The 27,252-nt window shown below is 32.4% G+C and overlaps 1 protein-coding gene and 1 long non-coding RNA gene across 2 annotated transcripts in view; one reads left to right on the top strand and one right to left on the bottom strand.

Annotated features, from left to right (window-relative positions):
* The first annotated feature begins 2,250 nt into the window (after positions 1 to 2,250).
* The window catches only part of LOC100865071 (protein Wnt-4), a 65,933-nt gene continuing 40,931 nt past the window's right edge, over positions 2,251 to 27,252 (top strand). Inside the window, exon 1 of the mRNA XM_012486347.3 lies at positions 2,251 to 2,929. Coding sequence (XP_012341801.1) covers positions 2,850 to 2,929 — 80 coding nt within the window. The 5' untranslated portion in view covers positions 2,251 to 2,849. The remainder of the gene's footprint in view (positions 2,930 to 27,252) is intronic.
* LOC147656925 (uncharacterized) lies at positions 26,496 to 27,037 on the bottom strand. Its single transcript, XR_015293490.1, has 2 exons — positions 26,813 to 27,037; positions 26,496 to 26,724 (listed from the first exon to the last, which is right to left on the bottom strand). It is a non-coding gene; the product is annotated as an uncharacterized LOC147656925 (long non-coding RNA).

Consider the following 27,252-nt stretch of genomic DNA (forward strand, 5'->3'; position numbering starts at 1 on the left):
CTTTTGTGTCGATTCTTTTTACAATTTTTTTTATTATTTGTATTGTTTGTAAACGTACAGTAAAAAGAGAATTTTTTTAAATTTATTTGAAAATAAAATTTTTATGCAAAAAAGTAATAAATCAGATGTCTTCAATATATAAGCAGCAACTTCTAAGGTGAGACCTAAAAAATCATTATTATTTAATATATAATACATAATATATAACCACTATATAACCAATATCAGAAGTATAATTTTACATATTTTATAAGAAATAATTATGATTCCAATTATTATTTTTATAAATAAAGAGTTTATTAAGATGTTATGAATTTTCATTTCAGTTTTTAAAATTATTGTAATTATATTATTAATACATATAGGTACAAATTTTTACTTGTCTAATATTTTTTGTGTGATTTTGTGTACATACTTAGATTATAGCTTGCTAGATGGCGTAAGAAACACTCTTTTTCGAGGTTGGTATTTCAGAACATGTGACATAAGTATCATAAGATATGTCTATTTTATTTCTCATTTATAAATATATATATGATTTTTATCTTTTTTTTTTTTTTTGATATTTTGGTATTTAGATTTAACATAATTCTTATATTATCGTCAATCATATCAAACACTTTATTTTTTACGCGATCGATATTGTAGAATGTGGCAAAAAAATCTCATCGAGTCAAGTTTGCATCTATATCTTGTTCGTGCTTTATTAATTGTTATCAACTGATGTTATATGTTAAAAAATTATTATTGATATATTTTCTTAAAAATGAATTATGTATATTATAATATAATTATTATCAATATGTCAATATTTCCAAATTAATTATTATTTGTAGACATTTTTCATTGAAATGTTAAAGAATAAAATTGATGAATCTAATACTTCGAGATTATTAATCATATATTTTAAAATAATATTTTAAAAATAAAATATTGGCAGTAAATAGAGAAGAAAAAAAATATATTGGTATTATAAATATTAAAGTGTATGTATTTATGAGGAAACTATCTTTTTTAACATTGAAATTATTGCAAAGAACATGTTTAATAAATGATAAGTATTATATTAAAAATAATATTTATTAAAAAGTTCTACATATATATTTTTTATATAAATTGTATATTTTTTAATATTAAATTTCAATATAAATTATGAATAATTACTAAATTATTATAAAATTTCATGAGGTCACAAAAGATTTAAAGAAAATTAATTGTAGAATCTTATATATAGCTATTCATAACAAAATTTTAAAAATTTTCATTATTTTGGTATTAGAACTTCCATTTAATGAAACTCGGGATAAAATTATTCGATATGTGATATGTATTTTTTTTTTATTTACTTTATTCAAAGTTCGACGTATTATAATTCATATGATTTGCAAATAATAGCAATAAATCATTCTGATATTATATTTAATTTATTTCTAATATACACTCATTTCAACGAAGAACTTCGATAAAAATTATTTAAATAATAAGAGTATAAATGTATGAGTAATGATAATTAATTTAAATGAGTCGAAATAAAAAGTAGTCAATAGATTATATATAATATAATTATAAAAAGAAGTAGTTATATATACATATGTAAAAATTATTTCAATATTCAATATTTTTCAAATATAAAATGTTTTTAACGTTTGTTTGACAATTAGTTTCGTGACAATTCGGATTTACTGGAAACAAACATGATGTTAGATATATATCGTAATTTTAAATATTATTTCGAAACATTTAATCACATCGATTTAAATTTTTTATTTTATATATATATCTCTTGATCTTCTTCTACCAAAGAAAATCTCTTATAAAACGTATAATTGTATAGCTGTTTTCATTTGATACTAACCTCTCATGTTATTCTCGTATAAATTACAGTTTGATTATCGATTCAAATCGATTTTTATCGATTAATTCACGATGAAATTTGCACTCTTTATCTAAGAGGATTGTAAAAATCTGTCATTTCACTGTTTCGACACTTTATTTCTTTATTATAAATACATATTAGTTTTCTTTCTAGAGTTTTACACGAAAGTTGCAGAAACATACGTGGTTGGTGAACGAATCGCGAGCGAGCTCATACGCGAATCTCGAAGTCGGGACGGAGTGCCGAAATGCTTAATTAACGCGAGTGGAGCCTCGGTGGTTCTTCCATAACATAGCCAATCGCGTGCTAGCAAGTGACTTCAGGCTCCGCCCACTGAGAGAACCCCGTTGCCCTTTTCCTCGTGACTACCAGCCACAGTACGTAGGCGAACGTTCACGGAGTGTTATCGTGTTCGCGTTCGCTTCACATTTTCGAGACGAGCGTCTAGTATAGAGAGACATATTGCAAACTTGAGCATACTTCAATTTTTTCCGTCGTAGAATATAAATTCTCAAGTTGTCCATATCTTTTCATTGTCGGTGGAACATTTTGTAAGCTTTATCTGATTTAAAAATCGTGATTCTGGACGCGTTATCGTGTGAAAAAAAAAGTGCATGCTGGAACAAAAAATCGTTCTTTCGTCACGTCCTTGTCTACCTGTCACGAGATCAGTGATCTATCCGAAACGACAAACATGTAAAAGAAAACACGATTGAAAGGAAGAAAAAAAAAAAGAAAAAAGCCATCGTGTTCTGGAATTATACGTCGGATAAAGATCGAATCGGATAACGGACAACTTTCGATCTCGATCTGTCAGCCTCGGAATCAACTATCGATGCGACTCTTCGATCGATATCGACTCTCGTAAGAATGCGTGGCTGAAACAGAAGCGACGGACAATTTTGTCTTTTCTTTTTTTTCCATTGATCAACGAAAGATCCAGAGTCAGCAAATCATCAAATTGCGATCAAAGATGCGGCCTATCGTGACGATTTTCTTATTCATACCATTCTTGCTTGTCGCGTGGCAAAACGGCGCGCAGGCTAACTGGTGGTGAGTTTCTAACAATACGATTGTTTATGTTCATTATACCGATAAGATCTCGGTCCATACCTTCGAGAAGTTGAATCTTTTCTTCACATTTACATTATTCCCTTCGAAGAGCATGCTTTGTGTAAAGAATAATTTAAACAGGTTTCGATACAATTATAACTATATAAAAAATTGTTTTTTTTTACTTTTTCTAAAAATTATTCTTGTCTTTTTAATCATTAATCATTAAGATTGGAAAATATAATTTTATAATTTTTATAATTATAATTTTTAACTCGATAAATAATCGATTTATTTTGTGATTTATTTTAAAATATTATAATTACATTTTTTACTCGTATAATAATAAATTACGAATATAATTTTTATTTAAACTATTTCATTTTTACAAATGAAATGTGAAAGTAAATATATTGATATTAATTCAAATCTTAATACCTTCACAAATTATACTTCTAAATTTTTGTTGTGATACTTAGTTGATTTCATTTATTTGCAATGCAAAAATATTAATATTAAAACAAAAAAACAACAAATAAATTTATTCGCGACATGTTCCGTAAAAGTTAACATTGAAGATAAACGTTCGATTCGATAGTGGAAAAAGAACGACATTGATTCGTATAATAGGTAGTGCCGATTAAAAACGACATATCGTGTGCTGTCTGTTAATCTCGCGATCTACATTTGTCTGATCTGTTCACGTGAAACTGTTGGCTTTTCATTTTCGATAATTTCCTCTGGGAGACGCGTGGTGAAGTTTGTCGATCTGTAATTCTCTACCATTTTTGACGGACCATCGAAATTGCGATCATGGCGCCGCCACAGTGTACCGGTCAAACTTCTGAAAAGTTAATTATGTCTCGACTATACTGTCGTATATTTCGTGTAATCTCACTATGCTGTTAAACGACCAATATGTTAATGATTGCATTAGACAGATTGATTTGCTTGATTGATGTTTCCTTCTATACACGTAACAGTATTTCTTTTACGCAAATATTCATTCGACGCAATTGCCAATTAATTATTGTCACTTTATTATGGATATCCTTGTGTAACGTATTATTGTAATAAAAATTTATTCGTTCTCAATTAGAGATTCTGTTACAAGATTAACAATTATATAATTCGCATAATTAAATTAATTTAGTTGAAGTTTTATAGCAAAATTATTTTACAAGATCTGGTATAAAACTAAAACTAAAAGAATAAACATTATGAATGTGTGAGTGGTCGAGTTTACTAGTATATTTGATAGGTGGTCGGCTCACAAGATTATGGCGATATTTTTATGAGAGCGACGATATAAGTTTCCGCAGCGTAAACGTTTATTTTAGCGTTTCAAACGAAAGATTGGCAAAACATATGAGATATTCGCGAGTATAAAGGTGCATGATCACATTTCCGTACATAGAAAGGTATATGTATACGATGGAGACAGTGACGAAACGTTCGCTTCGAAGGACAATTTTCTATAGATCGTTTCACCTATTGTCCGTAGATATCGCTCAATAAGTTTACCTTTATACTCTCAATTGTGCCCATTATCTATCAGTAATATAAGTATTTTCTTGTATCTTTTTTATTAACATGTTTCATAATTTCTTATATTCAAATCAGATATTTTTTCAAAGTCAAATAAATTGCATAAATTTGGCATAATTTGATTATTAAATTCTATAGCTTCTATAGCTATTAAATTCATTAAAGAATGCAAAATAATAATGTATTCTTGCATTATATATTTTTATATTCTTATATTATATCAACATCATTGAATATTGTTTTGAACTATTCTCGTATAAAGTGAATAAAATAAAAGATTGATTCAAAAGATTATAACGAAAAAATCGTTTTAAGAAATAAATTTAAAAACTCTATTCAATCCATTTTTATTACATACAAGAAATAATAAAATTAATCTTTTTATTTTTCTCATTTATCTCTTGTTTACAAAATGAACACAAAGAAATAATATAACATAAGAATTTTTTATACATATGCATATATTAATTAATTTAATTAAAAACAGAAATATATTTTAACATCTACTTTTATATTGAAATTAAATTTCTTATTATCAATCATCGATTTTTAATATCTATACAATTTTCACGACTTTTATTGCCATTATATTAATTACCAACATCAAAAATATGAAAAAAGGATAAAACACGATGACAAGATAAGAAGATTTTAAATAAAGAGACGTAAAAATTGGCCCGTTTAAAGTGGTTTATAGGCAAAGAATCCCTTTCGATCGCACATGACATCACGATCGGGGAAGCCCCGATGATAGCTGTGATACGCCAACAGAGGATGCGCCCGAAGAAGCGCGGCGGTGCTGTCGATGCGTCCCTGCAGGGGCCACACTTTTAAAAGAAGGCACGTTGACGTCCTATGGCCAAGCAACAATTCCATCGAGCAGATTTTATTTCCAACAAACTGGTTCCCAGGCCGATTAATCGGCTCCGCTGGCGGCACCAGCCTTCCGGTATATGTATACACCATCTCGCGCCTCTGCTTTATCTTGCTCAGAACACGCGATGCGTGAGCTACAAACGCTTAATAATTCGCATTAAGTCGCGCCTGTTAGTCTTCCATCCTCTCAATCTCGTCCACTTAGCCGGTGCCATCTTCAGCCGATTCTGATTTCTCGAATCGAATTCCTCTTGATCCGTATTATTATACGATTTTTGGAAGATAATCATCCAAGTTGTGTCGTAAACATTTTTACTGTTGTTGTAACGCGTTGTTATTGAAATATGTTGCTACGATGGAATATTATTAGCATTGTTTGAAAGTTCATCTGTTGTCAGTCGTTCTAACGTGTCATCCGCATATGTATATACTTATATATGTATTCTTTTGTCTGAAATGCGTAAAGGGAGATCGTGATATGCGAAAGATAGGAGAAGGTTACAACGTCAAGCGGTTTTCATTGGATGGCATTCCTTAAATACCTCGAACGAGATGTACGTTGACATGTATCTAATAAGCGTGTACCGAACACGTGATTTGTCTATATAACTGTCACGTTGTGGCGAGATGTGTAGTACAGACAACTAGTAATACGATAGGCTTTTTATTCAAATATTTATCATCATAAAATAATATTTCCGTGATGAAACGAACGGCACTTCGTGTTTTATAATATGCACGTACTGTTAAAATCGCTTCGATGCCGCATAACGGCATACGTCAAAAAGAAAAAAAAAAGAAAAAAAAAAAAAAAAAAAAGAATGTGCACAGAGTCATTAAACAAACCAGTTTGATATTAAGGAACGTTCATTTACGTCTTATCCGTCGGCAAGAGAATCCGCGTCATACGACGGAAATGATATTACAGGATACATCGGTGCTGTCCTTTCAGTCGTCACGATCACCATAAAGGGACACAGGACGAATGGTATGTCGTAAACCATCGAGGTTTTTAGTGTGGCGTAGGAACAAAAGCAAGAGAGGAAGATAAGACGGGGCAAAGTATCGACCGTGAACAAGATTTAATAAAAGCATCTTTATTGCTTGAACGTGCGAATCCCCTCCTTGAGATATTCGAACGCGCGATCTCTTTACGACTAGCGATTAAAATTCGTATTAACGACCGAACGAGAGTAGCACATTTCGCTATTAAATTGCACGATTGCATCTCTCGAACGTTGATCCTTCTTACATTTTCTCTCTTTCAATCTTTTATCCCCTTGGAGGTCGTTGTTTCATTTCATAAGCTTAATTTGACTATATTCGACCGTCTTGTACGTCATTTTATACGATCGTCCATGGCAAAGAAGAGAATCTATCAGTTTAACGCAAATAACTCGTGCAAACTTTCTATATAGATACGACGTCGACGTCGCGATTTGTGTACGATGGAGGGGGAAAAAGCGAACGAAGCGCGCTCTTACGTCGACGAATTAGTTCGCGATGTTTTCGATGGGATAACCTATCGAACTTCAAACCATGCCTTCTCGTGACATTCAATAGGATAAAGTTGAATAGTGAGTCTGTGTTTCCCGCGAGGCAGTGATACGATCATTTTATTGAAAATCGAAGCGGCCATTCTATGACAAAAGAGGTAGCAATATAAGACGTAGTTAAAATTATCCTCATGTATCATTCTTTTTCCTCTATCCATATCTTTTTTATACGGTTATACATAAAAAGTATATAATACCAAAACGTATATAAGCAGTTTCGTTTCTCATAAAAACGAACGAATATTGGCAATAACAGGTTCCCTCGAAAAAGGAACCGTTCTTTTCAGCCCTTAAAGTAATGGAAGTAAATACGTCGGTCGTCTGGCAGATATAGCTGACCATTTGCTTTCGCATGATCCGATAAGAGTGTTTGGATTCGTTGCTTGATTAATAAGTCTCGAGAGGAGAACATAACATAAACTTTCGTAGATAAAATTACTTTTAAAAATCGATTTGCTCGAGATTGAATAGATTTTTGGTTATTTTTTTTTTTTTTTTTTTTTACATCATCATACGAATTATTATATATAAATAGTTCTTGTTCTTATGATTTTTATATATTGGATACGCTAGATACTTTTTGTTTAAAATTTTATTTTTATTATAAGAGGATCTATAAATATTATTCGATATTCTGACTATGGCACCATTAGTAACAATGTGAAACTGCCTTGCACTAGCAAGAATAGTAAACTACGTTCTCTTGAAGCAATAGTAGATTACCTTGGCTTACAAGCGTAACAAATCCAAGATTCATCTTGTTTTCGTAACAAAATTTTATTATTTGCATAAAGTGAAATGATATTCTTTATCGAAAAGTATGTTTAGTTCTCGTATTTATTATATCGAATATTATTATCGTTATTTTTATTTATAAGTATAAATGCTTATTAATATCATAATATCATATAAATCGTATTATTGTTATTGCTTTATTTTCTATGCAATCTATTCCTATTTATTATTATAATATGTTATATTATAATTAGTTAGTGATATGTTTCCATCCATAGACAATTATTACTCATTCAATTATTGACCTCTTTATCAAGCTAACGATTAAAATTCGTGTTAGACGAATATACTTTGATAAAAAGCAAACACGGTATGCTTTACCATAAGGAAAAAGTTGCACCAATCCCTTCGCTTTCTCCTTGCTATTGTAAGTCACTGCAAAAATCACGAATGCCAGTTAAGGTAACGATCCGAGAGAATAATATATGCGGAACCTTTAACATCATAAGAAGCTCTGAGTATCTTCATTTTCTATCAATCGTATGGCCGAAGTTTCGAAGATCACGAATACAATAATGCTTTATTAACCTGTATATTAAATATTTATCTTAACAAAGAATATATTCGTCACAATACAAAAAATTGTCATTTCTTCATGACGTATATACAGTTCTGATCGGATTCAGTTCCAGTCTAGTGATCTAAAATTGTTCTGGTTAAAGCAGTCGTAGAATTCTTCCAGTAGGTGTAATTTGCTCGGCAATTAAGATCGCGAAATCGATTCTCGCAGCGTTCTATCGTGTAGATATACAATTGTAACAAGTTGTTTGAAGAATGCTATTCACGCTGTTCCAATATCGAATCGAGCCAATCGAAACAGGATAGATAAAAGTGTAGAGTGAATTTTCATGTAAACTTTTCAGTTAAACATTCACAGAGCATTGCTTTGATTAGACGAGTATTGTATAGCTATTAATATCAAATTTAATTTTAAGGACGAGTATTCTCTCGATTCTGATTCTTGACAGAATGGAGAATATTCTTCGTACGAAACGAGATCGAATTAAAGTTTTATAAAAATTGAATATAATTATAGATTAAAAAAGAATGTTTAAAAAAAATTTTATTATAAGAAATTGAATATATTATGTATATTAAAATTTAAATTTAATTCAATTTCATTTCATTTGATGTAATGTAATTTTGTGTGCTGTTATATTATTCAAAAATAAGTTAAAAATTCCAAAAAAAAAAAAAAATAAATATACATAATAATATGCAATTTGTCCGATTTTTTATTGAAAGTAAATTGGTTTTAATATTTTTTCTTGAACGTAACTGTCTTATTATCCTTGCTTGTTTCAATGAAATTGGTGATTCCAAAGCCGTAAAAAGAAGTTATTGGTGTCATTTTTAATTAATGACTTTTAAAACTTATTTATTTCAAGGAGTCTGAGAGATTGCCATGCATTTGATTTTTTATATAAGTTTTATCTTTATTAAATCAATAGTCTATGAATCACAAGAGTTTTTCTATTCTAAAAATAATGAAAATTAATGTGCATATCATAAGTAATATAATATAAAATTTATTTTTAATATCCTTGAATAAAGTATCTGCAAAACTATCTTCTTAAATATAATATAATATAACAAATAAATTTTTTAATTCCTAGTAGAAATTATAAGCTCGATAACTTGTTTATGCAACAAAAAATGGAACAACAAGATTATTAGGCCAGGTATATTTATACGAAATAAAATTTTTGTAAATACAGTTTAAAGAAATAGAGATTAAATGGAAATTAATCTTATTCTTCTCGTAATCGTACCTATACTTTATAATATTTTGTCCATAACATTTAAATTTTGCATAAACATTCACAGTTATTCAGAATGTTATTTTTAATTCAAAAACACAAATTGTATTAATTTTTTTTCTATTTCACATATATCTTGATTATAAGTTATTTCAATATTAAAAGAGAGAGGGGTTGGAACTCGAAAAAGATTGAAAAAAACACCGATTTCAACCAACTTGAGGAACAGGGAGGAAAACCTGATAGCTGTTCTGCTTTATTTAACGTCTATACCTACTTCTCGTTTTTCGCGGCCCAACGACGTGGAGAGGGGGTTAGGCTGTGCCCTCTTCTACGCACGGCTTCTTCCTCTCGCTCGAAGAATCTCCGACAAAGGAGACCGCCGTGGCGCAAGCTTTCGGAGCATACCTTCAGGATTTCTCGGCCAATGTTTCCTTCGGGTCCCAGATATATTGTCATAACGAAGAGGCCAGCTCTCAGGGAAGGTTACGACTCTCCCTCTCCGCCTCTGTCTCTCTCTCTTCCTTCGCCAGAACATCGCTACGATACGTTTCTTTATTTCTGGTTTTTGTTCCGATCCTCTCTCTCTTTCCTTCTCTTACTTTTCCTCGAAATCACCGTTGCTTTTCTTCCAAACTAGCTATTCTCATTACGTGTAAACCATTATTTTGTTCGTTTTCTCTCTCTCTCTCTCTCTCTCTCTCTCTCTCCTCTCCCCCCTTTTTTTTCTTCGTAGTTGACAATGGTATAATTTTGTCTACGTATATTTGGGTTAGTTAGATTTATAATTGCAACCAGATAAATTGTCTGTATATTGCTATATAATGAAAATTCGTGTTTACTGAGAAGGGAATTTTTCTTTTTTTCATTTTCAATAAAATATCCGTTTTTAGTTTTCTGAAAGAAAGATAATCTTCGAACGAATTTCAAATCAATAATTATCCTTTGAATGAATTATTATATTTAAAAAAAAAAAAAGTCCTATAAAATAATGATAGAACAATCAGATTGTTTATTACATTTAAATTTTAGTACTTGAATATAATTCAGTGGGATTAACATTAACTGTTACACTTCGCAGTGTTTTATTAGGAAATTTAATTTTAAGAGGCTGTGCACTATCCTATTATTATTCAATTAACGACGATTCAAAGTTGTTATGTAAGGATCGAGCAAATGAAAATTAATCATACTACGAGAAAATTTTCACAAGAGAGAAATATTTTTTTTTTAATGGAAAATTGACGGTCTACGGCCGTCATGACAATTATGACGAGAAATGTTAAATGTCAGATCTGAATGGGAAGACGCTAAGAAACTTGTTTCGCATCAATCCGTTAGGTGTACGTATATACGCAATGGCACGATGTCGTCGCACACGTCGACGCCATATATCGTTTTAGTAATTCGTAATTTCCTTTGGCATTCCGCCGCCGATTCCTTCACGGGATCCATTCTCTTAACGACATCGTGGTACGTGAATAAGATTCCAGAAAAATGCTACCCGATCACTTTTGTAATTTCCCATTGATTTCTCACTAATTCTCGCCATTTCTTAGTTTCATTTTGAAGAGCAATTCTTATTCGATTGCAATAACACAATCTTATTTTATTGCGTTCTTTATTTTATCCCTTTCTGAATTGGAATAATTTTCGTGTCGTTGAGTAGTCATTTTTTTCTTTTTTTAATTATAATAATTATAGTTTTATTATAGCTACACTGTTATTTTCTAATTATATCTAGAGCTAGATACAATTCTAGAAATCATCGATACAATCTGTGCGCATCGAATTCTATCTCTCTTATGCCGAATGATAACAGTATGTAACTCTTTGGAAAGTAATCATCCATGGGATTGTGATATCTTTGATCTAGTTGCCCATTTTTCTCATATTAAATATATAATTATACGAAATGATAATTGTCATAATTGCGACATAATGATCTTGGATTGTTATTTTTTTTAACAATAAGAATAATTAAAATTATGAAAGAGGGATTCGTGCAATCATAATGCTTTTTATTAACTAAGTTTTAATTAAAATATCTTCTTTGCAAATATTTATATCATTTCAACTGGCAATCTTTAGAATTGTAATATTTTCTTGTATTAAATTATTATTTTTCATTTAATTAAAATCCACGCAAAAATCAACATATATCAAGCAACAAACACGAAACCCATACGAAAGCTGAGGGAATATGAATAATTTCATGACCAATTGTAGGTAACAACTGAAAGTGGATAAAAGAAATAATAGAATAAATTCCATTTGAGAAATATCCACGAATTGCATGTCTTTTGTCATAAATAGTGGATATTGGCACGAGCATCCTCCAAAGACGTGCCTGAGCAAGTTATACGGCAAGTTAGCGGAAAAGGAAATGACTAAGAAAAGGAGAGCGCATACGTATAAGAGGAGAAATGGTGGAGCCTGAGTGATCTATGGTCGAAGATAAACCACGCGTTCAACAAGTGTGCCTCGTCAATAGTCTCTTGCTGCTGCTTCCTCTATTCGCACTGACTGTATCAATTTTTCTTTTCGTTTTCTCTTTTCTTCTCTCTCTCTCTCTCTCTCTCTCTCTCTCGCAGAGAAACAATAATATCGGAAAATATTTGTGATATAATTTTTAAAATGATGACACGATATTGCTCATTAGTCAATTTCCAAAAAAAAAAGAAAAAATATTTTTAATAATTATCTTCGATCAATTTATTTAATCGTATTTTAAATTAAATAATATTTAGATAGAAGATTTGCTTCCCCTTTACGTTTCTTTTACTTATAATAATATGTTAAACGTAATATTTTATAATATAATATAATAAATGAATATTTAAATAACGGTGAATAGGAAAAATATATAGAGAAATTTTACTTTGTTCAATTTGCAATAACGCTGAAGAGAATTGTGGAAGAAACGAGCCGCCGAATGGTCATCACGCATTATATCCGGTTGGTTGAGTTTTTCGACGAGTTATTACGACGTAGCAATGGCCGCAAGTTCACCGCTGATGTTTTCCTCGTTCCCTTGATTGTTTGCACGCGCACACGCTGCGGCTAATTATTTCTGTAAGAACGCACATTTCGGCGAGTAATTAACCAACCCGAGCTCTCGTCTATTGACTTGGGACCGACGAGAGTTTATCGAGGCTAGTGGCACACGAAACTTTTAATTACGTTGTTTGGACGCGTGCTAACCTCAGCTCTCCATGGATCCGATATTTCTCGCTACAATGACTCGAAACTGACCGGCAAAATTGAACCTGTTAGAAATTAACGCTTTTGTTTCCTGCTTCCGTTGAAATTGCTTACTTCTGGCCAAAAATATATGCGATTTCAAATAAAATAGAAAGGTGAAAATACAGTATTTGCTATGCACGAATAAACGAACTTTCTATTATTAGAGTCGTTATGGTAAATCCAATTTCTAATCGTTGTCACTTCGGTCTAGAAAATAGCAACTAATAATTATCATTAATTTGATAAGGAAAAAATGGTAATCGATGCTACCAATATTACTTTAATTACTCAGAATTGATCGATCCCACAAATGGAACAGGACTGTTCTTAATACGAACGAATACTTTCGACGCGAGAAGAAGGAAAACGCATCCCAATCATAGTAGCTACCGTTCGACTTCGGCTACTTCCGTATCCCCACTCCATTCAATTCTCCCCACTACCGGCCGTCACTGCCACCACTTTTCTTCTTCTTCTTCTTCTTCTTCTACCGTTGCCGGGCATCGTCTCATTTTTATTCCGTCTTCTCTTCCCTCGGTTTCTCACCCCCTTGGACGGTGTATCCACGCTGGCCATAAATTACACGCTCTCTCCTTTTATCCGCGGCGAACTTAAATAACTAGATACGTAGCAGGGTTTGCGAGGGTTTAAACGGCCGATCTGTGTTCCTCCATCCTTATACGGGTCTCGTTGCGCCCGTGGCCAGCCGCACACTCCTCGCTCCAATCACTTTGTTCCATCTCACTTGCTCTCCGTCACTCTCTCCGTCTCTTATACGACCACTCTCATTCCGAGCAGATGCAATTGCGTTGTCCCGCGGGGGCGAGAGCGTGTCGCGCAGCCGGACCAAGGGGTCCAATAATGGCGGCCTGAATAATACAGGGGACGCACACGGCGGGGAAGGGTGCAGAGTCAAGTCGTTGTCGCCGCCATGCTCCTTCTCTATTCATGTTAAATTTCATGCCCGATCTGGACTGTTCGTGGAAAGGCTAGACGGATCTAGGGGTCAAAGAAACGCGAATCTGTTTGGATCACGAAACAGGTAGGGGAACTAGAGGGAGAAAAAGGAATGAGGGTTCTTTGGTGATCGGAGATTAACTCATTAACGGTGTCAACTTTTTTTCATCATTTTAGTTCGTAAAATGATTACAAACGTTAAAAGTTGTATAATTTTATAAACTGCGATTAATTATAAATACTTTTAATTCTATCCTTTATTCGCGCGTTTTTATCGATTTTAAAATTTGGCTGTAACTGTATTTTCTTTTTTTTTTTTTTTTGTTCCTAAGAGTAAAAACAAATTTTGCGCTTTTGTTCTTTTTATTTCAAATACTATGCATACAAGCTATTTTTTTTTTTTTTTGATAATTTCATGTAATTTTTTTTATCTTAAAAGCGTGTTTCTTCTCTCGTCAATACATTAAAACAAGATTGATCTATTATTTTACAATCTATAAACAAATAATATAATAATAGGAAACTAGTTTTAAAAAAAAAGAGAGAAAAATGCGCTTAATGCGGTCAATTCACTTTGTAAGATTTTTCGGTCGGTTTGAAATTAGAATTTTCGGTTCACTTACAATTAAATATTTCACGGTGATGAGGTTATACTCCCGCTCGAACCTGGTGGAATGAGGGGGAGGGAGGGGGGTTGAAGAGAAGATCGTCGAGAGTCGACAATCCCGTGGCCTGACATAAATTAGTCGTGGCTTAAATCCTCGCCTAATCCATCATAAATAACTCCGTGCAGATGCGTGTATGTACGGGGAGATTCCGTCCCCTAAATTATTTCGAAAAGATCGCGGCCCACGTGCTGCATCATCCGTTTAGTCTGTCCGTGTGCCCGCGTATGCGCGCGTGTGTGCGTGTGCCTGCGTATGGTCGTTTCTACACGCGTGTGCGTGCTCACATGCACGTGTGTGTCACGTCTATGTTCAATTGTGTGTATACGAGCATGGGTAATACGTGTCCATACATACCTCGTCGAGTGCTTAACCACCTGCCAAATGCACGAGGATTCTTTAATCCCTCATTGACAATTTGTTTGTCTCTTTGCCATTTAAACGATCACTATGACACACGTTGAAAAATTGTTCCTTTCATTTTAGACGCGCGTAAATTTTCTTTTTTTTCTTTTTTTTTTTTAATCTTTTGTGATTTGTTTATTTTTCTTATTAAAGTTTTTTTGAGCGGAATTCGTGAGTTTTAAGAAATGATTCCTCTTTTTATGATGTCATTTGAGAAAAGCTTCTTTTTAGATATTCGTTTGCAAAGGTGATACGATGATCGTTGATAATTGTTGTTGATAATAGAAATGATCTGTAGAATATTAAGTAAATTTGTGTGTAAAAGATGATTTTTGTTTTTTCGAAGGGACGTTCAAGAATTATTTGAAAGATAATAATAAATTTTTCTTGCTTTTACATAACATATTCTTGAGATATTTAAAATTTTTTTTAGAATTGAAGAAATAATTTATTATAAATTTATTATTAGGTTATATTAGTTTGTTTTAGCAAAAGTATTGTTGAATTTAATGAAAATTTTAAGGATATTTTAAAAATTTCATTAATAAACAATTAATAAATTTATCTAATAATTTGTATTACTGGTTCAAAAAATATAAGACATACATATAGAATCAATCATTGAACAATTTTGTCACATTTACTTACTCTTTCACAATTGTACTCAATGATCTTTGCCATTATACATCGAGAAAAATTCTTGTACAGTACGCATTGTTGGACTCTCGAAGGATATCTTCGTAAAACGCGTGCATAAGTTGCCGTCAAAATCAACCCCTTCAACTAGTATCTTTTCGAAAACATTGCTCCTTTATTTAAATCTCAAGAAGGCGATGTTTTCGAAAAATACATGAAATTTGTGAAAATTGTTTGGAAAAAAATTTATACAAACAATTAATTTTTCTGCCAAACGAATTCAATACGAATACACGAAAAATATATTTTATTAATAAATATCAATTTATAATTATCAAATTTGTAATCATCTAAATTATCCAAAAAGATATAATGTAAGATTGTTGTTTAATTAAAACATGTTCGAAATGTGTACAAGCTTGTTAAATAATCGAACATAAAAGAATATTTTAATAATTAAACATGCATAAATGTTTCAATAAACATAACATAGTTTAATACATAAATATTAACGTAACGTGAAAAAAAAAAAAAAGAAGAAGAAAGAAAAAAAATTGACGATACAGTGAAAAGATTTAATATATTTGTAAATTACTCGCAATCTTCAATTGACTCAACACAATAGCTTATCACAATACGCAGTATAAACAAATTTTACATTCGTCCATGAACAGTGTATAATTAAAATCTTAATGCATCGTATAATAGTTACTCTTTGTCATAATTCTCTTTCGACATATTAATAAAAATATTTTAGCCTGTGCCTACCTGACTCTCGGATACAACCACGACCTTTCAAAGATTAAGCGAGGACACACACGTCCACGTTTACGATTACGATACACGCGTGTGGAACGTGAACGTGTGTTGTTTAACACGCGTTTCGCGATGCTAAATCTATCCCCGTGCATTCTGGCCACGTCCTGTAACCCCTCGCACGGCTGCACCTCACTTCTTTAATATTAATGGACAAGTTAGTAGACACCCTCCTTCGCCTGGGTGTAATGATGCCGCTCATGATTCCGCGTACGCATTTATTTGGCCACGCGGGACCCTCTTGTTGGTGCCTTTTTTCTTTTTTCTGATTTGTTTTTCCCTCCTTTCCCTCCCTCCCTCCTTTTTGTCCAAGAAGGGTGGATTAAGGGTTGTAGGTTTGGGTAAGGAGTGGATTTACTCTCTCGCGGCTTCTGTTTTTTTCTTCTATTTTTGCAAGAGGTGGAATGGAGTGGAGGGGTGTTCTTTGAGATTCTTTGTTTAAGAGGCGTCAATATTTTTTTTTTTTTTTTACAAATTTTCTGTTTTTCTTTATTCTCCTTTTTCTTCCTCCTCCTTCTTCTTCTTCTTCTTCTTCTTCTTTTTTTTTTCGTTCAATTAGTGAGAGAATTGTTTATTCACGTGAAAATGAGAAAATTTATTGTTTGAAATTTTATAATGGTTGTAAAAAGTATTTACATATCATTATTATAGTTATTAGATGCAATTTAAATATTAGTTAATTACATTTAAATAGATATATTATGTGTCATTGTATTAAATGGATACATAAGATTTTAATACAAAAAATATAAAAATAAAATCTAGAACATGATGGAAAATAAAGATATGTAAGTACAAAGTATAGCTACTATATATTATGTTCTTTTATATAAATATACAATATATAAATTTCTTATTGTAAATCTTGTTTTTTTAGCGTTAATTTTAATATTATTTTATACACAATAAGGATACAATAAGTTTTTCTCCCATAACTAAATGAAATTTTGATTATCGATCATTAAATCTCGATTTCTTAAAGAAATATTCGAACGAATGTAATTTGTACTTCAGAAACATCAATTTGTATTCATTCACGGCGAGCATTACACGGTGAACTACTCTACACGCTCTATAAGCATAATTGCTCGATACATCAACAGGAGAAGGAATAACGTGAAAGATTGGCACGTCGGAATGATACGCATTAATTATTATACCACCGTGATATATATTTTTCGTCCAAAACAAGAAAAAAGGGAAAAAGAAAATGGAAAAAAGGATACCAAATTTTGTCGCAATACGACATTTCATTTCCTCCATCGCTTCATTTAAATTTTGATTTCGTACGTGTTATTTCTTTCAATCTCTTTGAGATTTGTTATATCGAAAATAAATTGAAAAACAAAATTAAACCGAATTAAAATTAATTACTTTCTTTTTTAAATATATAAGAAAATATTTATTAACCATTATTTTTATAAATATGTAATTCATTAAAATTTAATTATTTAATAATTTTTTCGAGAACAAGTAAATTATTCTGCTTCAATCAATTTCTTTAAATTCTTATGTATAAAAGAAATTTTTTCGTGATAAAAAAAAAAATCATTTAGAAAATATCAAATCAAATGGATACGTCATTAAAATATAAAAATATATTCAAGTTGATAAATATTTTTTGAAAATAGTTTGTAAAATCAGAATTAGGAATCGATTTTTATTCGATTCATTTTTTTTTCTTATATTCAAAGTCGTTTTTGTATTTTTCCATTTTCGTGAGTATTTATGTGTAATAATCTGCCTCAGAGAACTCGATTCGATTTTACTCGAGACTTGGATGATGAGAGATTCTCTGAACGATTCGAAGATATTTCTTACAAAGCTTCTTCGTCTATTCGAATTTTTTTTAGCCTCATTCGATCGTTTGACCTGACTCGATTACGATAGTGGAAAACCAAGACCCATTGGCTGTTCCGTTTTTTCTGGTAGAATATTATAGAAAGGCTACTAGGCAGGTAGATGTTGGGATCTTTTTTCTCTGACCTACCACCCTTCTTTTGAGTATTGCTTGCTTACGAGATAAGTAAATATAGATTTTAGTCTTGAACGATGGACGAATATATGAGCTTTTTAGTAGTTTTAGTCAGTGGAAGTGATTGAGTATTTTGATTTTTGTTTAATAACCGGATTTGTTGGAATGCATTTATATATTAAGAAGACTCTTTTTTATTTCCACCCTTATTTATAGCGATATATATTATAAGGAAAGATTCGAAAGATTAGGCCGAATTTTTAACTCGAATGATATTTATCTAAATATATTAACTGTTATTAAAAAAAAAAAAAAAAATTATTTTCACGCTTATACAGCATAATTTAATTCTAATAAATTTATGATTGAGATAAACTTGTTATTATCTTCGGTGTGAAAAATGACTTTCTTCATTTCACTTAACCTAATTTCCTTTTATCGATGATAAATTCTTTTCTTACAAAAAATTGGAACATTGTTGAACGAACTATGTCCAAATATTCTTAAAAAAAATTCTTAATCTGTTTACCAATATATATTTGTTCACGATATACCAAGATCGATTGATATATTGAACCTAAAGAGCATGCGCGAAGATTTCAATAGAAAATTAACATCAATAGAAACATCATTGACATATTTAACCAATAGGAATTACTGATATAAATCTCCATCCAATCATAAAATTCTATATAATATTATATTGTTTCCTTCGTTGTGCAAATTATTTATTCTTTTTGAATAAATATATATATAGAATAAACTTTTATTTTTAATTTTAATTTAATTCGAGACTGAAAGTAAAATGATATTTTATAATGAAATTAAATTCTGAAATAAATACTACGTATGTCAAAAATATAGATTTTGATAATTAATAAAATAATGAAATCCTATATTGTTTAAAATATAAATATCCATAAATTATCGAATTGCATGTTGTTGCTTTTGGCATGAAGGAGACGATATAACATTTTAATATGTATTATATTGTTATTATTATATATATATATATATATACACACCTATCATTATACATAAATTGGTAGATACGAGGTACATACTTAGGTACATACTTGTAGGTACAGGTAACCGAAGGCCTGAGGCTCTGTCCGAGGTAGCCATTACTCGGTGCGTATACGCCGTTCTCCATGGGGTGTCCTTTCTTTTTTTTTTTTTTTCCCTTTCCCCTTTTTTCATGCCAAGGTGATTTCCGTTCTTTTCCGTGACTCACGGTCGAACGACGTGGAACGAAAAGAGGAGAAGTACGACGTTCAGAAAGAATGTTCCATCGTTGTTGTTGTTCCTCCCTCCCCTTTGTCGAACCAATCTATACCGTATTCGAGCACGAGAAAATCGCGAAAGAAACGATGGAGGGAGAAAAAGAGAAAAAGAAATGACCGTGTCCTCCGCGTTCCTCCAGTTTTCTATTTTCTTCCTTTTTTTCCCCTTCGTTTCTCCTTCCCTCTTTCCCTACCCGCTTGTTCCTTCTTTTTTACCCTCAATGAACTGTTCTAACCCCCTCGCGTTCCATTTCTGACTGCTTTCTCTCCCTCAATCATTGTTCGTTCCTCATTGTTCTCGCTCGAATCGGTGAAGTTCCCTCTGCCAGAGAAGTAGAAGAAGAGTGTGCAAGGATGGAGAGAAATCGCGGTAACTGGGGCGTAATGCGTGAGGATTTAAATCGAGAAGGAAGCGGTGAGATAGGCGGAGGAGAGGTGAAAAAAAAGGAAAAAGAAGAAATGAAGTATACACAACGGGAGGGAAGGAGGGGGGAGGAGAAAAAAGTAGTGGAAGATGGAGGGTGCTCTTGATTTGCCCGATAGCTCGATTTTTCGTGGTCGACCTTTTGTCGAGTGGAGACTGCTCCCGATTCCTCTTCTCTGGCTTATGGGAAGAGAGAAAAAAAAGGGGGCCACGACATAGGAGGCGGTGTACAAGAGGTGTACGTGCGCTCACGGAGAGGTAGGGGCAAAGGAGGGTGCCCCGCTCGGTTGAGGGAGGAGTGAAGGGGTGGCGAGAGGGGTTGGAAAAAATGGCGAATCTCTCTAACAAGCTTTCGAGCCGAAGCTTGTGGGAAACAAGCTCGAGGCTGGTACGCTTGCTGTTGGGTCCCTTAGTAGTCATCGAGAGGGTAAGAGACGAGAGAAGAGAAGAGTAGTGTACAGTGAAATAGAGAAAGGAAGAGAAAAGAGGAGAAGGAAAGAGGAGAAAGAAGTACACTCGAGCGGAGCAAAGCCTAGCGTGTACTTACTCCCAACCGCTCTTTCCTTCCTTTTCCTTCACTTTGTTTCCTTTTTCTCTTCCCTGTCCCTCTTCTTATCCCCCCTCTCGAATCCCTCCCCCACCCCGATTCGGTCCCAGGAACGCGTAGATCGCGTAGCACATACGCTGGCTACACCGAGACTCGAGCGGTCTCGAGCGTCCTCGAGCGCTCCACCCTTTACGCCACGCTGCTCTCTCGAAAATCCAACCCTTTTTGGGTCGTTCGACCAATCGCCGCCAGCTAACTACGGGCTAGTTATGTATCGGCTGCTTCTACCACGCGTCTCGGTCCACCTTTTTTCTATGTCGCCTCGCGTGGTCCACTCCTCTTCTTTCCTTTTTCTTCCTCATTTATTTTTTTTTTTTTTTTTTTTTTTTTATTTCTCCTTCTCTTATTAGATCGAAAATACGTAGCTGCACTCGGTTCGCGGTTGCCTTGAACCTGTCTCGCCCTGAAATTCTATTCCATTTACGAATGCCTTCTTCGTTTTCCTACTCCTCCTCGTCGTCGTTGTACGGGTATTTCATTGTATTGCTACACCGATGTTCCACTTTGGCGAGAGGTTTTCCACGTTCGTGTGCTCGTTCGTTCTCTCTCGCTTTTGGTACCCACGATTGCTCTTCTCTCGATCCGCTGCACTTCCGCCTCCTCCTTACACCCTCCACTTCGACAGCTTCGTAGAGGACCAGGGCAAGTGGTACCTCCAGGCTTTTGTCTTCGTCTCACTTTGGATCATTGTTCACGTGTCTTTGTCGGACACTCTTGTCTCCCTTCTGGCTTTTGCCCTTTCGAGAGGATGGAACTTGGTTTTTTACTCGGTTTTTTGACTTCTTACAAGTTTAATACCCTCTTTCCTGCCCTAAGAACGTGCTCCCTATCTGTTGCATTCGCTTGATATTGCCTTCCTTAACTGTGAAAATTTGTTGCGCGCCTTTTTTCATACAAATTTCTAATTCATATAATTATTTTTCACGTTTCATCTAAATTAACATGACATACATTTATTTTTATATAATTTTATTATTCAATTTTTTTGTAATATTTTAACGTCAGATTCTTTCCGATTCTGTACGCAATATTTTATTTTCTTATTCACATGTCATACTAGTTTTACGACTCTCATTTTATGCTTCTATAATATAACGCTGTGATATTACTGCTTTTCATATCAATTTTTCTTTTTAAAGTATATTTTCTTCCTGGTCCCATTTATTATATACGCTTGCTTATCCAGATCTCATAAACACAAAAATTTTACATTTCTCATTTTACCCAATATCGTGATACGCGTTTTATAGTTTCATAGCAATTTAGATAAGACAGCCATGTTGTTATCGACCGCGATCTATCGGCCAGCGACAGAACCATATTCTTCCAGCCCACATCGTTTCCAGATCGTTCCGGTGTCTTGGCGAATCATGGCGTGTTTGAAAGATACATCGACGCGGTTTTCGAACTACGTTACCTTATCGCTAGCCGACCGTAAAATGACGAAGCAACACTTTCGTTGTCGTTCGTTTTAACACCCGCTTTGATCGTTCCACATATTCTAACCTGGCCTATTATCCGTTCAGTCGAAATGACTTTCAACAATCGAAGAAATTGATCTGCCTATTGATACGTGGTTACTGCTGTCCATCGATGAATCATATGTATAATCTCGTCATTAGAGAGAATAGTGTATGTAAGTGAATATTGATGTGAGTATGTGTGTGATTATTTTGTGTAATTTTTTTTACTAAAAATATCCGTGTAAATTTGTTTGTGTGTTTACATATGGAAAGTTATTCGCATAGTTGACCGTACGCCCTCTCGTGTCATTTCTTAATAAGAAAATTATGACGCAAAAGTGAAAACGAATAAATGATAAATAAATTTTCATTAAATTTTTGATACTTGAAGAAATGTAGGTATAAAATATATACAGGATTATAGGATAAAATATATACAGGATAAAATATATACGATCCCAGAAAGAAATCGAATAATTTTACTAGTATGTTTGATTATTTCGACAATAAAAAATAATGCATACAACATAGATTTTTAATTTGATTATAGAAATTTTAATAATCGTTGCTCTACTAGTTATTCTAATAATTTTGTTGATGTCGTCACTTGCAGCATATTATTTATATTAATTTTTTGTGTGTCTCTGAATTATCATTGACGTGCATTTTTGTTTTCACATAACTGAATAAAAAAATTGATTCAAAATTTAACTTTGATTACAATTTGAATGCAAATATAGATTCATTCTTCGTTTTTTATATTTATTAGAGACGATTTATTAGAGTTATTTCGAACATCTTCAGCTTATATAAATACAAAAAGATAAAAAATATAAAAAATTATTTAAAAATTATATATCTATTTCAATTATATACTATTATATAGAATTTATTTTTTAAAATAAATTAAAAACGAATAGATCAAAACCTATAATATATAAAATATTCATTTATATATAAAATATCATTTAGAATAACCTATCAAATATATTAATAAAATTTTTCGATATATCTTTTGAGATATCCTGTATATTCAAGTTAATTTATCTTTTTCAAATAAGAGAGTTCTTCTCTCTTGTGATATTCGTTGTTTTGAATGAAGATAAAATCCTGTGCTTGAAAATGGAATGCAATGCACAAGTCGTTGATGGAAGAAATATAGCGGCATTGTAAAATCGGTCAAGCGTCAAAACATATTCGAGCATTTGAAGAAGTGAATTGATTATCGGAAAACACAGAATAATGCACATTTAAAACCTGTCAATGTATTATTCAATATTGTTGTTTCATATTTTCATTTAAGAGTCATTATATTTCTTCTATAGATTATTCTTCAATTATCTCATCATAGTTATTGATACTAAAAGTGAATTAATTAATTCGTTGTGGTATTTGATACAAAAAATATATATTTGATACTAAAAATATTATATCAATATCACGTTAAAAATAGATATAGAAATTGGTTATAAAATTAAATGGCTGGATAATAAAGTTAGCTTGGATAAAATTAATGAAATTCAATATTATTGGTTAATATTATTTCTTTATCATATTATTTGATTAAATTTTTCATTACGATATTTTTCGAAATAGTTATCGTAAAAGTTCTATCAAAAGCATTTTAATTAATAAATAATACAAAATATCACATAAATATCATTAATTAAATGGCTCTTGTATATAAATATTCCGTATATTTATTATAAAACTAGCCTGATGTTGTCATCTTTCATTTAATAAGTGTAATATGAATTTCATGCGACAACATGATGCGTCTATCATCGATACATCAAATTATTATTAATACATGAAAGAAATAAAAATAGAAAGTGCACACGATAATACATTTATATACAACATGTCAAACATGTTTGACTAAATAAAAACAACAATGTTGAAAGAATTCGAAGGAAAGAACAACTAGGCAATCAGATCGGCCATTTTGCACGAGTTTATCAAGTTAGCTACGAAAAAATTATATAATACTTGTCACGTTCAACGAAAAGAGAAAAAACGATTAGACCTGTTTCACGTGTATCGTGCTTTTCCATCAGTTTATCAAACCAGTAACACGAAGCAATAAGAACAGCATTGTGATTAGTGTTCCTAACATTGCATTTCTGGATATTAATGACGAGATCAAAGAGAAAGAGGTATATGAAAATATAAAAAATTGTAAGAAAATTCGTTGTGAAAGAAGTTGATTTTTCTTTCGTAGAAACGCGTACTTTTTTCGTTTATAATTCCATCTTCTGTATTTTTTTTTTTTTCGGTTTAAATAATGTGTTTAGATGTGTTTACGTGATTATAATAAAGATAATATTATTATAAAGATTTAAGAATTAAGTTATAGATTAAAAAAATATAAAATCAACGTAATATTTAGTAATATAATAATATATATAATAGAAAATATCCTTTGATATCTAATCCAGATTCCAATAAAAAAGTTTCGTCAACTAGATTTTTGATATTTTTTTAATTGATCACTTCGCGATTATAAAATCATATTAAATTTTTAACGACAAATCTTTTTACTTAAATTCATTCATTTCAAATTTAAAATGTTATTAAAGAAAAAAAGAATTCAGATCAAGAAATATGAAAGATGATTTCTTTCATTTTCTATCTAATTTTGAAAACGAACCTAACCTATAAATATAAAATCCAACGATGTTTATTAAATCTTATATTTACTTATTTTCATCTATCACTTTTTTCCTTATCTTTTTCCTTTTCGCCATGTCCACAATGCGCGTTTCGTAAAATGATTTGTTCAATGCGACCAATTCACATTCGTCGACCGCTACATGTGGCCATACTGGACGATATGCGTGCATATAAATGAAAGCGGAAATAGGCGCGCAAACAAACAGACAAACAAGCCACATTGAGCGACCCGCGGATTGTTCCGTGAATTTTGCAAGAGTCATATTCATTTCTGAGATTGGCTTCTTCCAACTTCTCTCGTTTCCTTCTCTCTTTTCCCTCTGTCTTTTCCGCCACTTGGACAGTTCTCTCGTTCAGCCGAGTTAGAGAGTACGAGAAACGAAACGATTCCATCTATCAGAGATGGTAGAGGTAGCGGAACTTAGAATGAAGCGGCGCGAGATAAAAGGAGGAGGACAGATTCTCTGTTAAGAAAAATCTTAGGGGATGAGAGAGAGAGAGAAAGAAAATGAGCGACCGGACGGAGCCGATCGATCGATCCTTCTGTCTTCAGAGAAGTTGTGAATTCTCGCTTCGCCTCCTGTTCTCCAAGTTTGCCTACTCTACAATTTTTCGTGTAGCTGTTTACCGATAGAGCGGCGCGTCACGACACGTGTTTCATGAAGTTTCATCTACCGGGTGTTCACTATGAAATTGAGTTTTTCTACACGAGTTTTGGAAATAACGAAAATTGCTGGTTTGCATCGAAAATAAAATCGAGAAAAATTCCTTTTAGATAATTCCATGAAATTTAAAATTAAATAATATTTTCTTAATATATAAGAATTATGGAATTACATTCTTTTAATAAATTGTTATAATTATAAAATGAACGATTATTTCAAGCTTATAGGAGCATAAAAAATTATCTTTTGTATAATATAATGAATTATGAAAAAATAGAATAATCAAATAATATGCCAAAGAAAGTATAATTCTTTAACGATCTTGAGAGACCAATTCAACACATACAAGTAAGTATCCAAACTCATCCAAATTAAGAATAGAAGAGACAAATTCAATTCGGTATACATGTCTCGAACACGATCCCAATAACACAATTTCCATCGAGAAACCGATCACTGGAGATAATGTTCAGCGTAATAAGATAAGAGAAAAACGGTTTGATTCCCTTCCAGGAGAAAAGTCCCGGCGTAGATTACACCAAGTGGTCTTCCTTGGAATCCTAACCGTTCGCGTGGCCGTGCATCCTTGACTTCTCCCCCCACCCCTCCCATCCTTACCCCACTTGAGTCGCGGATGCAACAATTGAGGCCGGATCGCAAGAGAGGACTCACACGCGGAATCATCCATTTCCTGCGTATATGCATCGAATATTTTTATGGAAAAGAATTTTTATCTATCGAGACTTATGAGATTGTGTTTCGACGAGATTCGATATATTCTCATGAGACACAGAACGTAGGAAAATATTTTTGAGGAGGAAATCAGGATCTAAAACTGATACCTTGAGGCAGAGAATTGTTCGAACAGTATTGTATGGAATACGGATAAACGATTTTATGGGCGGTCTTGAAATCTTGATTCAATCAAAAGCAATTTTTCTAGTTATTTTACATAAATTTTAAATTTCATTTCTCGTGTTCGAAATTTTGATGTTTGTAATGATATCTAATTCGATGTTCACAGTTTTGTAATTTATAGCAGAGGAAAGTTCCGTGTATACTAATTTAAATTTATTCTTGATAATTAAAAGGTATTCGTAAATTTTAATAACCGTATAAAACTGTATAACAATAATTATAATTGGAAATGTTTAAAAACAAAATTTTCATTTGAAATTATAATTTATGATAAAAAAAAAATATTCTGTCATGGAAATTTAAATCGAGTTCAATCATAATCGATTTAATACCTTCATTAAACCTTCATCTTATTACAATCTTCTATCCACAATTATTATAAATCTTTCAACTGCAAACTACTATTATTCATTCAATCGCTATTAAATCGGCATCCAAGAATCATCTGCTCGAAACTGACCCACTGTTAGGATAATCGATTACGGGACCCACCGTAACATTCTTCTAAAACACTTAAAAAACCGCTCCTTCGAAATTAGAAATCGTTATAAAATTCTTATTGGTATGTATATTAGTATGGCGTTCGAACATAAATGTTTGCGAATATATACATACATATATATATATAATGGTATCGAGATATCAGGCCAAGTAGAGAAGTAGATTTAAATATCTTTTCAAGCTTGCCGCCATTCCGATAATTCTCGGTGATCCGACGGCTTGCTGGACAACCTAACGAACGGAGCTCGATCGAGAATCGTTAATGGTGGATAGGGTTAGGTTAGGTCGGTGAGTGAAAGGTAGGGGGGATGAAGCAGTCGCCAAATTCACAACGTTAATGCCTGCCGGCCGGTTCTCTGAGCCTATTTCCGATATCGGACAGGGCCGGTTTATAAAGTTCATCCAGCAAAACGACGTACTTGAGTGACGTGCGGTCGGATCGTACTCGTTAATAAGTACCGCGTGAATGCTTCTAAAGTAGAAAGCGGCTTCCATACTTCTCCTTCATTCTATGGATCTTTACCATCCATTTTTTTCCACATTTTTTTTCATAT

The sequence above is a fragment of the Apis florea genome, unplaced genomic scaffold, assembly GCF_048593485.1.
Source record: "Apis florea isolate Af1SG1 unplaced genomic scaffold, ASM4859348v1 contig_3493_pilon, whole genome shotgun sequence".
Classification (NCBI taxonomy): Eukaryota; Metazoa; Arthropoda; class Insecta; order Hymenoptera; family Apidae; genus Apis; species Apis florea.